The sequence below is a fragment of the Colobus angolensis genome, unplaced genomic scaffold (genome assembly GCF_000951035.1).
Source record: "Colobus angolensis palliatus isolate OR3802 unplaced genomic scaffold, Cang.pa_1.0 Scaffold14, whole genome shotgun sequence".
Lineage (NCBI taxonomy): Eukaryota > Metazoa > Chordata > Mammalia > Primates > Cercopithecidae > Colobus > Colobus angolensis.
Genome location: NW_012114488.1, coordinates 1070312 through 1082399, shown reverse-complemented (window position 1 = coordinate 1082399; position 12088 = coordinate 1070312). Strand labels below are relative to the sequence as shown.

General features: G+C 38.9%; 1 protein-coding gene across 2 annotated transcripts in view; it reads right to left on the bottom strand.

Annotated features, from left to right (window-relative positions):
- FGL1 (fibrinogen-like 1) overlaps positions 1–12088 on the bottom strand; it is a 35117-nt gene that overhangs the window by 10390 nt on the left and 12639 nt on the right. For both annotated transcript variants that reach the window (XM_011934869.1, XM_011934868.1), the window contains 3 exons: positions 11384–11564; positions 3557–3716; positions 3214–3311 (listed from right to left, as the gene is read on the bottom strand). In XM_011934869.1, coding sequence (XP_011790259.1) covers positions 3214–3311; positions 3557–3716; positions 11384–11564 — 439 coding nt within the window. The remainder of the gene's footprint in view (positions 1–3213; positions 3312–3556; positions 3717–11383; positions 11565–12088) is intronic.

The following is a 12088-nucleotide window of genomic DNA, read 5'->3' as shown; positions in this document are numbered from 1 at the left end:
GCCTTTCTTTAGCCTCCCCTCAAGCTTAAGGGTGCACACACTAGCAGCAGAAGAGGACAGACAAGAGAACAGCCTGAAGGAGTCCTATAAACAAACGCAAGGCTGTGGAGCAGGGAATGCTGGATTCCTCATGACTGGAGTCCCTTTAAGAGGGAATGTGGGCCTCTCTTGGGCTTGTTAATTTAGCACCACAATTTCCTTGCCCCAGGGAGCTCTCTCAAGGTAGTAAAGGTCACGTGAGACAAGACTGTAGAGTGTATAAGAGCAGCAAGGCAGGCTAAGTCAACTGTCTTTAAAAATACTCTGTTACAGGCCAGATGCAGTGGTTCATACCTGTAATTCCAGCACTTTGGGAGGCTGAGACAGGCAGATCACTTGAAGCCAGGAGTTTGAAACCAGCCTGGCCAACATGGTGAGACCACCGTCTCTACTAAAAATACAAAAATTAGCTGGACATGGTGGCAGGCACCTGTAATCCCAGCTACTCAGGAGGCTGAGGCATGAGAATTGCTTGAACCAAGAGGCAGGGGTTGCAGTGAGCCAAGGCACTACAGCCTGGGCGACAGAGCAAGAATCCGTCTCAAAAAAAACAAAAAACAAAACAAGAAAACAAAACAAAACAAAAAAAACCTCTATTATAGAAGAGACGTAAAGTCTCAGTTTTTTGGCTAACCATTTAAATGTCTCTGTGTTCAGTAAGTAAACAAATTACATTTACCATTTCTAAATCAATTTTATGGCCACTACTTCTAGTCAAGATTTATGTAGTGGGGATAAAGCCATTCCCAGAGGTAATTCATTAGCCGTAATGCTCTCATAATTAAAGAATGCAGAGACAAAAACACTGCCTATTGTCTGGGTTATTGGGATATATGATTGCGGGCCTAGGTACTGAAAAATACATTTTTACTGCCATGAGATTAGCCAGCCTGAGTACCAAGTTGAAATATGAATGGCAACAGGTTTGTTGGTAAAGTTCCTCTGGGCAAATATGTACATCATAATAACTCGAAAAAAAATAAGTTTGAATTTCATCTATTTAGAAAGAGCTAAGGGTTACTGCTCTGGGGTTTTCATAGCTTCAATAAGAAACCAGACAAATATTAACGTGCAAATTAAACAGAAGTTGGTATGGCAAATTTTATATATCTGGTATAAAACACTTAAAACTAGAATAATAGATATGTTAAAGGAAAGGAAGCCTTATATAAATTTGGAGAGCACTGGTCATAACAAGGACATATAAAGAAAGTATAAGGTTTCTAGGATTACTCATCCTGTCTAATGTTTATTATTCTAGTGTCTCAAAGAACTTTGTAACCATAATCCTACTACTATAAATATAGAAACACCAATAGCTTTCCAGAACTTGGATGGAAAAAATGAACTCTTGTTTTATTTTAATTAATTTATTATTATTATTATTATTATTATTATTTGAGATGGAGTCTCACTCTGTCATCCAGGCTGGAGTATATTGGCACAGTCTCAGCTCACTGCAACCTCTGCCTTTTGGGTTCAAGCAATTCTCCTGCCTCACCCTCCCAAGTGTCTGGGATTACAGGGGTGAGTCACCATGCCTGGCTAATTTTTGTATTTTTAGTAGAGACAGGGTTTCACTATACTGGCCAGGATGGTCTCAACCTCCTGGCCTCATGGGATCCACCTGCCTCAGCCTCCCAAAGTGCTGGGATTACAGGTATGAACCACCATGCCCAGCTGTTTTATTTTTAATGCAATTGCAGTGCAACTTAGCATGCTTTCTTGGGCATTACAGTTGCCTTTTATGAAGGATTCAGGATAAGACTTGAGTGAGACTGATGGTAATCTCAGACTACAACAGAGGTAGGGAAGACAATGGATTGGAGCAAAAGAACATGGGAGATAGAAGTTTGGAAAATTTGTTATCAAAGCAATGATATTTTAGACAAATAAACTCTAAAGATAAGAATTTAAAAGTATATAGGGAGAATTGTCCGGATGTCTGCTATTTACTTTGAAATATATATACAGAAAAGATGGATTGATGGATGGATTGAGTAATGGGCAAATGGATAGACACGTAATAAAAACAAGCAAAGTAAAATGTTAATGTAGGATACAGGGGGTAGGTTGAAACTTCTTTCAAATTGGTTGCATCTTTGAAAAAATTTCAATATAAAAGATGAGAGGTATGTGGAAACATGGACATTTCATATATTATGGTATTTTATTGGAAAAATAGCGCCAATTCCCCAATTTTTCACCTCCCTCTCAAAATATGTCTTCATAACTCCTCCTATTATTTATTTCCTTTTTTAAAAAAGTCTGAGCTGCTCCTGTGATTTGCTTTCACCAATAGAAGAAAAATGATTCCATGCCAGTTCTGAGCCTAGATCTCAAGAGACTTATATACATCCACTCTTTTTTCTGGAACCCTGTCTGTGCTACAAGACCAAGTCCAGGCTAGCCAGCTGGAATATGAGAGACCCTATGGAGCCCGGTGGAATCCTTCCATTGTAGAGCAGCAACTTCAATCAGGAAGTTGATTGCACATTTATAAGCAAGCCCAGCCATGATCAGCAGAGAGAGCCCAGCCCTGATCAGCAAAATCACCCAGCCAACCTGCAGATTTGTGAGAAGTAATAAATGGCTGTTGATTTTAAGCCGCTAGCTTTGAAAGGGGATTGTTACATGGTATTATTGTGACATTAGATAACTGATACAGTATATATAATCTTCAGGAACTCAAGGCATCAAAAAAGAATAATTAGACATTTCATATCCTTTTCAGAAATAGAATATCTATATATTCTATATAGATATATAGTGATATATATCTATATATCTAGTGATATATATCTATATATCTGATATATTTAAGCTAGTAGCTTAAAATCAACAGCCATTTATTACTTCTCACAAAGTATAGATATATATATCTATGTAGAATATATCACTATCTATAAATATCTATATATCTATATGTATAGATATTTCTCATACATATATATGAGAAAACAATTCCCCCAACCTAATTCTAGTTTTTTTTTCTGTTTCTAATCTTAGGCAGCCACATTTTACATTTGGGATTATTGCCCAAAAGTTATCACTACCATCTGTAAATCATACCAATTATTGAATTAGTTCCATTGCCTATAATTTGGTAAAAAAAAAAATTGTAGTGTTGTTTTTATTGTATTCCAAATAAATTTGACATCATTCAAACCTTACCTTGAGTGGTCAAGAAGTGAAGATTTTTATTGCCCAGCCAATATTCACCATGTTTTTGGACAAAATTTCCAAAGCCATTTTCATAGTCATTCCATCCTCTAAAAAATGTAAAGTGGAAGCTGATTTTAGCAAACTCCATTTGTGGTACCAAAGTGAGCACCACCCACCCCATGCTACCACCACCTCCAATATTTTCTTGATTTGTTAATTCATTTTCAGCATTCTTATTTAGAGAGAATGAAATTCTGTCTCATTAATAGACTTCAGGATATGATCAAAATATTTGACTTATAAATCTCACATTTGCTGCTACAAATAAATTCTTATGTCATAGTGAGCACACCTGTTAAAGTTCTCGCTGCCATCAGATCGTCTCTGAATTACAGTCCATCCTCCTCCGTCGGACATGTCGCAATAAACAGAAAATTCTGCTGGGCTCTGAAGAGGTTTGATTTTGTAAAATCCACTGAGCTTATAACCATCATTGAAAATCTCTGAACAATCTGTTTTTAAAACAAGGTAATGTAACATTCATTATGTGTCTTTTCTTCCCCTTGCGGAGCCTCCGAATGAGACTACTCAATATCACCGGAGACGGATAACACATGGTATAGAAATCAGCCTTTTAAAATTGCATCTTGTACATCTTCCAGTGGATATTAGGAAAGTTTTATTTTCTTAGCTATTAGTTGCCACCTGAATCTGTGATATAATCATGGAGGAAAAAAAAGGGAGTGAAATAAGAATCTAGTTTTTTGTTTCTTTCTTCTGTTTTCTTTTACTTTTTTTTTTTTTTTTTTTTTGTAGAGATAGGGAGTGTCTCTATATTGCCCAGGCTTGTCTTGAACTCCTGGCTTCAAGCAATCCTCTTCTCCCACCACAGACTCCCAAAGTGCTGGGATTACAGGTGTGAGCTACCACGCCTGGCCTAGTCTCTAATTTCTGAGTTTTGTAGGAAACAATGTTAAAAAGCAAGTTATGTGTAATCTGTTAATAACAATGTATTTAGGTGGAACTTACAGTTTTATCAGACAGAATAGTAAAATTTATCTCACCCGTGAAGCTAAAAACGAAAGCAGAAATATTAACACCAAACAACTAAGTTACCACAGGGTATCTCGACTTAGAGCATGAGAAATCATGCTGGACATCTGAAAATGAACCCGAAATTGTAATCTTCTCAAAATCTTATAACCTCTTAGCCTCATTAGATTTTTTATTAGCTCACTGAAGTTTCTAAAAGTCTGTAGATTCTTAGATGTTTTTGCTGAAAACGGCAAGCTTCCGCTATTTGTTTCATCCCTTAATTCTTTTTTGCTGTGGTATTTCTTTGAACACTGAAGCAAACATGCTACCCCTTTGTCACCAAAAAATGGTATCTGTTTCTTTTCTTTTTTTTTTTTTTTTTTCCTCCTTTGAGACAGAGTCTTGCTCTTTCACCCAGGCTGGAGTGCAGTGGTGCGATTTCGGCTTACTACAACCTCTGCTTCCCAGGTTCAAGCAATTCTCCTGCCTTAGCCTCCCAAGTAGCTGGGATTACAGGCATGTGCCTCCACACCTGGGTAATTTTTTGTACTTTTAGTAGGGATGGGATTTTGCCGTGTTGGCCAGGCTGGTCTCAAATTCCTGAGGTCAGGCAATCCGCCCACCTCAGCCTCCCACAGTGATAGGATTACAGGTGTGAGCCACCACACCCTGCAAAAGGTGAGACCTGTTTCTTAAGCCACCTGAGGGTGATGTAAATTAATACCCATTGGGTCTCACCTAGGTTGATCTGTACAGACTTAGAGAATGTGGCAAATAGAGACCTCTCTATTGTTTAGATGCATAGCAAACTATGTTTTAGGATGACTGAAGTAGTGGCCACTATAAACAGATAGTCTTAAGAAGAGCCATCTACAAACATTTGAATAAAAATGTTATGACATCATCAACTTTACACTTTTACCCCTGTCGCTCTGTTAAGTTCCTTTAAAAAAAATGTTTTTCTGATTGGATAATTCCATTCTTGTAGCATATTTTAAAGTTCTTTCTCATGTTCATTGTTTTGATACTAAGTTGCCAAATTTATAACTCTCTCGTTTTGTTACAGATAAAATATATTGCACATTAAGTAGGTTGAATAGGCCATAGAAATCAGAAGAGAAAAGAAAAGAAAGAACCTTAGTCAATTTATAAAGCCTTCACGTGGCTGGGACTGATCATATACTACTGCTTTGGTGAGATGTTTACCTTTGTCATGATTTAGACTTTATTCATAGATTTATTTTCAACATTCAGAAGCACAAGTGTTCAAATACATGCTAAATTACAAAAAAGATCCTGTTTTGGCGATTAAACAAGAAGCAAAACAATGAGAAAATGATTACCTAAAATTAGTTCAACGTTGTTATAAGGTTTACATCGTGTAGTCAAGTGTATAGCACAACACTTTTATGAAAGTAAGCAGATTTTAGCCCTGTTTGGAAAGAAGCTTTTTGCTTACATTTAATTTCCTACCGAAGAGCTGAACACCAAAGACTCACAAAGGTCAAACTCTTTTCCAGGCAAATATGGAAGTGATTAGCTATAACATTTGCCTCTGGAAAACTTAGTGAATATAGAGGTTTCAGCCAACATTTTCTGCTTGTTATTATTTTATGCTAACTGCGAGTTTGTTATTTTTTTGGTCTTGTTTTTAAAATTTTCCTTCTCCCCAGAAGAAAATGCCAAACACAATTTAAGAAAAGCTTTCGACTGACAAAAACAGTAACACAACAACAAAACCCCCAACAAGTAAATCAACATTAAAAAAGCAAAAAAGCACCAGTAGTTCAACTTGCCTATAGCTAACATGTTAAGAAGTCTGCTTCGGGAAATGTGACTTAAACTGTGACAGCAGAAAGTTTGAAAAATGCAGAATTTAAGATATTAACTTGATATTTAAAATTGTGATTTTCAAAATGTGAGTTGACCCATTCAACTCCCTGTAGAATAGGTAGAAGAAAAACAAGGTTAAAGAGCTTTGTGTTCATGGGAGTTTTTTTTTTTTTCTAAAGAAAAAGAATTTTGAATATTTACATAATACTAGAGTGAGGCCAAGGGGTCCTGCCTTCTGTTTTGACGAACACTGTATTAAACTGGGTGATGTGCCTCCTTTCTCTGATCATGCAGAAAGCAAGCTATGTTGGAAGGCTGAATGTTTAAGCTCATAAAGTGACATGACAGCCTGCCAAATGGGCTTTTTCCTGTTGTCTCAGGATGGTGACTGAGGCTCAACGCTGAGAACCAAAGGCACGAAGTACCCCACATTCTAAACACAAAAAGAGGTCAGCAAAAGAGGTCAGCTGCCACTCCCCAGAGCATGCCGGGATATGCCAGAACTGGCCCTGCTACCGCCATTCTCACCTCTAGGCAACATAAGGAAAAAAATAAAAGGATAAAGGAAGCTGGGTACATAGTAGGTGTATGTATTTATTGGGGTACATGTGATATTTTGATACAGGCATGCAATGTATCATCATCACATCATGGAAAATGAGGTATCCATCCCCTCAAGCATTTATCCTTTGTGTTAGAAACAATTCAGTTTTGCTCTCTTTGTTATTTTTAAATGTGCAATTAAGTTAATATTGACAGAATGCAATACTCTTGTAGGGTAGAGTGAGTGGGCTCTCGCCCTTGAAAACAAGGATATAATAATGTCCATAGATAGCTGGCATTCATTGAGTACTTCTTTCGCTCTACTATGTTAAATATATTAACTCATTTAATTTAATTAATTAATTTGAGAGACAGGGTCTCACTGTTACCCAGGCTATAACAGAGTGATTGTGAGTGGCGCAATCATAGCTCACTGCAGCCCCAAACTCCTCCTGCAATCCTCCTGCCTCAGCCTCCTGAGTAGCTGGGCCTGCATGCATGCACCACCAAGCCTGGCAATTTGTTGCTGTTGTTTGTAGTATTAGGGTCTCACGCTGTTGCCCAGGCTGTTCTTGAAATCTTGGCCTCAAGTGTTCCTCCCACCTTGGCCTCCCAAAGTGCGGGGATTATAGGCATGATTCATGGCACCTGGGCAAAATATATTTACTAATTTTAATATATTTTAATCCTCACAACAAATACACAGCATTCTTATCATTTCCATTCTCCAGATGGGGAATATGGGCAATACACAGGTTATGTAATTTGCCCAAAGGCTGCAGCTAGCAAGATGGGCAGGTAGACTTTGAAATCAAGCTTCAGAGTCAACACCTTAGGCCACTTTGTATCCCGCCTCAAGACACTCATGCAGATTGGGGGCTCCTGCAGAAGGGGAGATGGTGGAGCAGTGGTCTTGTCAACTGAACTGTGGTGGTGATGCCAGATTTTTGTGATTGCCACCAGTTAATATGAAATTGATACAGTAACTTTTTAATTCATAATTCACTAGCATCCACATGTTTAAAAAAAGATAGTTTAGGCCGGGCATGGTGGCTCAAGCCTGTAATCCCAGCACTTTGGGAGGCCGAGGCAGGCGGATCATGAGGTCAGGAGATCGAGACTATCCTGGCTAACACGGTGAAACCCCATCTCTACTAAAAAACACAAAAAAATCTAGCCGGGCGCGGTGGTGGGCACCTGTAGTCCCAGCTACTCGGGAGGCTGAGGCAGGAGAATGGTGTAAACCCGGGAGGCGGAGCTTGCAGTGAGCTGAGATCCAGCCACTGCACTCCAGTCTGGGCAACTGAGACTCCGTCTCAAAAAAAAAAAAAAAAAAGATACAGTTTAATGATATGCTGTATAAAACCATGTGCTATGGGCATTGTTTGCACAAATTGCTAGGTTGTGTGTAATTGAGTGTTTTCAACCATCAGATAAATTAGAATTCAGAAAATAACTAATTTAGTAATAATAAAGCAACTTGTAACTCAGAACAAAAAATTTATAAATTTATATTTCTACAGATTATATATATGAATATTTAATTATTTTAAATTTAAGGACACCAAAAACATAAACTTTGATGTGAGCAAGTTCTTATATATTTTATATAATATAATAGGTATTACATTATATTATATTGCAATTTTTATGTTATATACTTTGTTTATTTTCTGTTCTTAGTAGGCTCTCTAGTACTATTTGCCTATATGTTAAAAATAAGGGACAATTGAACTATATTTATATTTCATATTTTATTCACCCTTTTTCGCCTTCATACTTGTACTTAATATATGAAGAATATTGTTAATCTACTGAAATTCTGATTTATTTGGCTTTTATATCAAAAAAGTCATCTAGAATTCCTATCATCTGTCTTATTATAACAGTCTCATATTTATAATAATTATAATGCTTTTTCTGAACCATCTCTGTAGGACTTCTAACTCCTGCTTGTACAGTTAATCCTTCTGACCTTGGCATTGTAATTTCCAAGTACCTGATATCTTGTGTTATTCCTTGGTGACCCCTTGCTTCCCAAATCTGCTCTCCAGCAGTGTCAACACAAGGACTGGATTTTCAGCTCTTGGTATGATTTGAATGTGTGTCCCCACCAAATCTCATGTGGAGTTGTAATTCCCAGTGTTGAAGGGAAGGCCTGGTGGGAGGCGATTGGCTCATGGGGGTGGAGTTCTCATGAATAGTTTAGCACCATCCCCCTTGGTACTGTGCAGTGAGTGAGTTCTCATGAGATCTGGTTGTTTGAAAAAGTGTGGCACCTCCTCCCTCTCTCTCTTTCTCCCGTTTCTACCACGTGAGATGTATCTGCTTCTGCTTTGCCTTCTGCAGTGTTTGTAAGTTTCCTGAGGCCTCTCCAGAAGCAGATGCTGCTATGCTTCTTTTACAGGCTGTAGAACCAGGAGTCAATTAAACCTCTTGTCTTTATAAATGAGCCAGCCTCAGTTATTTCGTTATAGCAGTATGAGAACGGACTAACACAGCACTTAAGCCTCAGTCTTCCCATGACTGGTTGTAGAGTCCTGGGAAGAAATATCTGATTAGCTGTCTCCTGATTAGCTGCCTCCTGCCATGATTGCCCCTTGAGTCTGTGTCAATAACCTGCTCAGAATGTGTTCGAATAGACACCCTGAGTCTTGGACTTGTTTTGACATTTGGAATAATGGTGCTCCGCTTGCATCTACCAGTTCCTTGCCCTTGAGATCAGCTTTGTAGGTACTTTTGGGATCCCTTAATCTGTATGCTCATCCGTTGAATGATAGTCTGTTTGCTTCCCAAGCCCATTTTTACCCGAACTATCCCTGGTTCCTCTTGGCTCCAGAGGCACAGGCCATCTTCATGCTATAGCCATCCCCACTACTGCAGACCAGTGACTCTGGCCTCTTTCTGATCTCTAAGGGCCAGAGGTAGGGCAGTTGGATCAAGATGCTGGTCAACAGAGAAGCAGAAGCCCAGGGCGAAGAGTCTGAGCAGAGGGAGATAAGGATGTTGGTAGGGAAAAAGGGAGTTTTTTGTTTTGTTTTGTTTTGTTTTTGAGAGGGAGTCTCGCTGTGTCGCCCAGGCTGAAGAGCAGTGGTGTGATCTCGGCTCACTGCAAGCTCTGCCTCCCGAGTTCACACCATTCTCCTGCCTCAGCCTCCCGAGTAGCTGGGACTACAGGCGCCCGCCACCACGCCCGGCTAATTTTTTTGTATTTTCAGTAGAGACGGGGTTTCACCGTGTTAGGTAGGATAGTCTCGATCTCCTGACCTCGTGATCTGCCCGCCTTGGCCTCCCAAAGTGCTGGGATTACAGGCGTGAGCCACCGCGCCCAGCAAAAAGGGGAGCATTTTAAGAGCCTCATGCACTGCGGTCTGAGCTAGCCAGGTGCCCTGAAGTATTTTATTGAAGCATAGGCTCTAAGTTTGTCACAACTCCTATATCCGACAATTGTATGTTTAGAAGCAGAAAATAAAGATGTTTCTATTTCCCATAAGATTGGCATCTCTTTGACCTCTACGGTCTTTCAATTCCGGTCAAATAGATTTCCCAATTTCTATTTGCTTATCTTGCTATTCCTCTCCCTACATATTATCTTCCTTTCATTCATGAATATGAGGATCCACTATGTTCTAGGCACTCCAATAGTCAACACGGAGATAAAAGCACATTAAACATCATCTTAGACCTTACAAAGTGCCCAGTTAGTTGACCACAATAGACTCATAACCAGAAATTACAATGTAGCATGGTAGTGCTTGAGTAGACATATGGACAAACTGCTCTAGCTAGCATTGTTTTTGTTTCTGGCAATCATTGTTTGTTTACTCTAAAAGATGCCTTTTACTTCTGGAGGAATTCATATGAACAGTTTTCCATAGAGAATAATGATATGGGCAGCAATGTGTGTAATGTGTTGCCAGTTTAAAATCATTTAGTTTCTCGGGAGAAATACTGACCTCATCAAAGGGAACATTATGAAACCATTAAATATACCTATAAAAAAACTACTGTTTTATTTTCCTTAGTAATTCTGGTTCTTTTTCCTTTCTCTGCTCCTTTATTTTTTACCTTATTTGCCACCCTGATGCACATTAGGATTTCAGAAGGAAAAACTGCATACATGTAACAAGGAAAGATACACAAACACAAAGCTCAAATGCAAAAATTCCCATTTGTAATCTGCCATGTGTACACTAGATTTTTTTTTTTTTTTTTGAGACGGAGTCTCACTGTATCACCCAGGCTATAGTGCAGTGGCTCGATCTCGGCTCACTGCAAACTCCGCCTCCCGGGTTCAAGTGATTCTCCTGCCTCAGCCTCCCAGGTAGCTGGGACTACTGGCATCCACCACCATGCCCAGCTAATTTTTGTATTTTTAGTAGAAACAGGGTTTCACCATATTGGCCAGGCTGGTCTGGATTTGCTGACCTTGTAATCCGCCCACCTAGGCCTCCCGAAGTGCTGGGATTACAGGTGTGAGCCACCGTGCCTGGCCATGTACATCAGTATTCAATCTATTGTCCTGATTTCTTATTAAATAATATACATTCTCAGATATTTAGCGTTCACATTAAATGCCCCTGCAGAGACAGAAAAAAGTAGTGTGTGAAAGAAGACCTTTAAAATTGATATAATGCTTCATATTGCTTGTTATTGAAATAGGAAAAGCTTTTTAGCAAAACCTGAAGCAAACAAATAACTAGCACTATCATTGCATATGGGTGTGTAATGTAAGTTATTGAAACACTTAAGAAAAGTCCATTCTGACCTGCATACTGCCTCTTGCTTCCAAGATCAATGACACTATTCTCCTCTCCTTTATCAAGAAACTGGACCTCTTTCTCCTGCAAAAGCTGCTTGATCTTGACCTGCTGCTGTTTGACCCGGGTCTCAAGCAGGCGCACCTGGGCTCTGAGCCGCACCTGCTCCTGGGCACAGTCCTCGAGCGCCTGCAAAACAGGTGAGATGAGATGAGTATGCATCTCATATTCATGGAAAACAAGTGCTTTTTAAACATTTGGATAAATCAGCGATTCCATTTTGTCTCCAATTCCCATTTCAGAATATTATTCCATACAAAAAGTGGTTTGAAAAGTTCTAATACTACCTGCTATTTGAAGAATTGGAAATTATGGCTTATGCCAAAACTCCTGGACTCAAAAGATCAAATAATATAAAATAATCAGAATCACTATGCTGGGAGCTTTATAGTTGTCTCATCTGATCCTCATAACAATTCCATGAGGTAGGAAAGGGCTCAGTGGGTAAGTGGAGGTGGGATTCAAATTCAGTTCAAGGACCATGGTCTCAATCTCTACATGACATTGCTTATGTGTTTTCTAAACAGCAATGTGCTTTACAGAAGTTAATTGTACCGTTGGCATGTAAATCCCCATAATAAATGAGATTTTTGAATGGCCCTCTGGCATAAATACATTTAAATGTATATTTTATATACAATATATACATATAA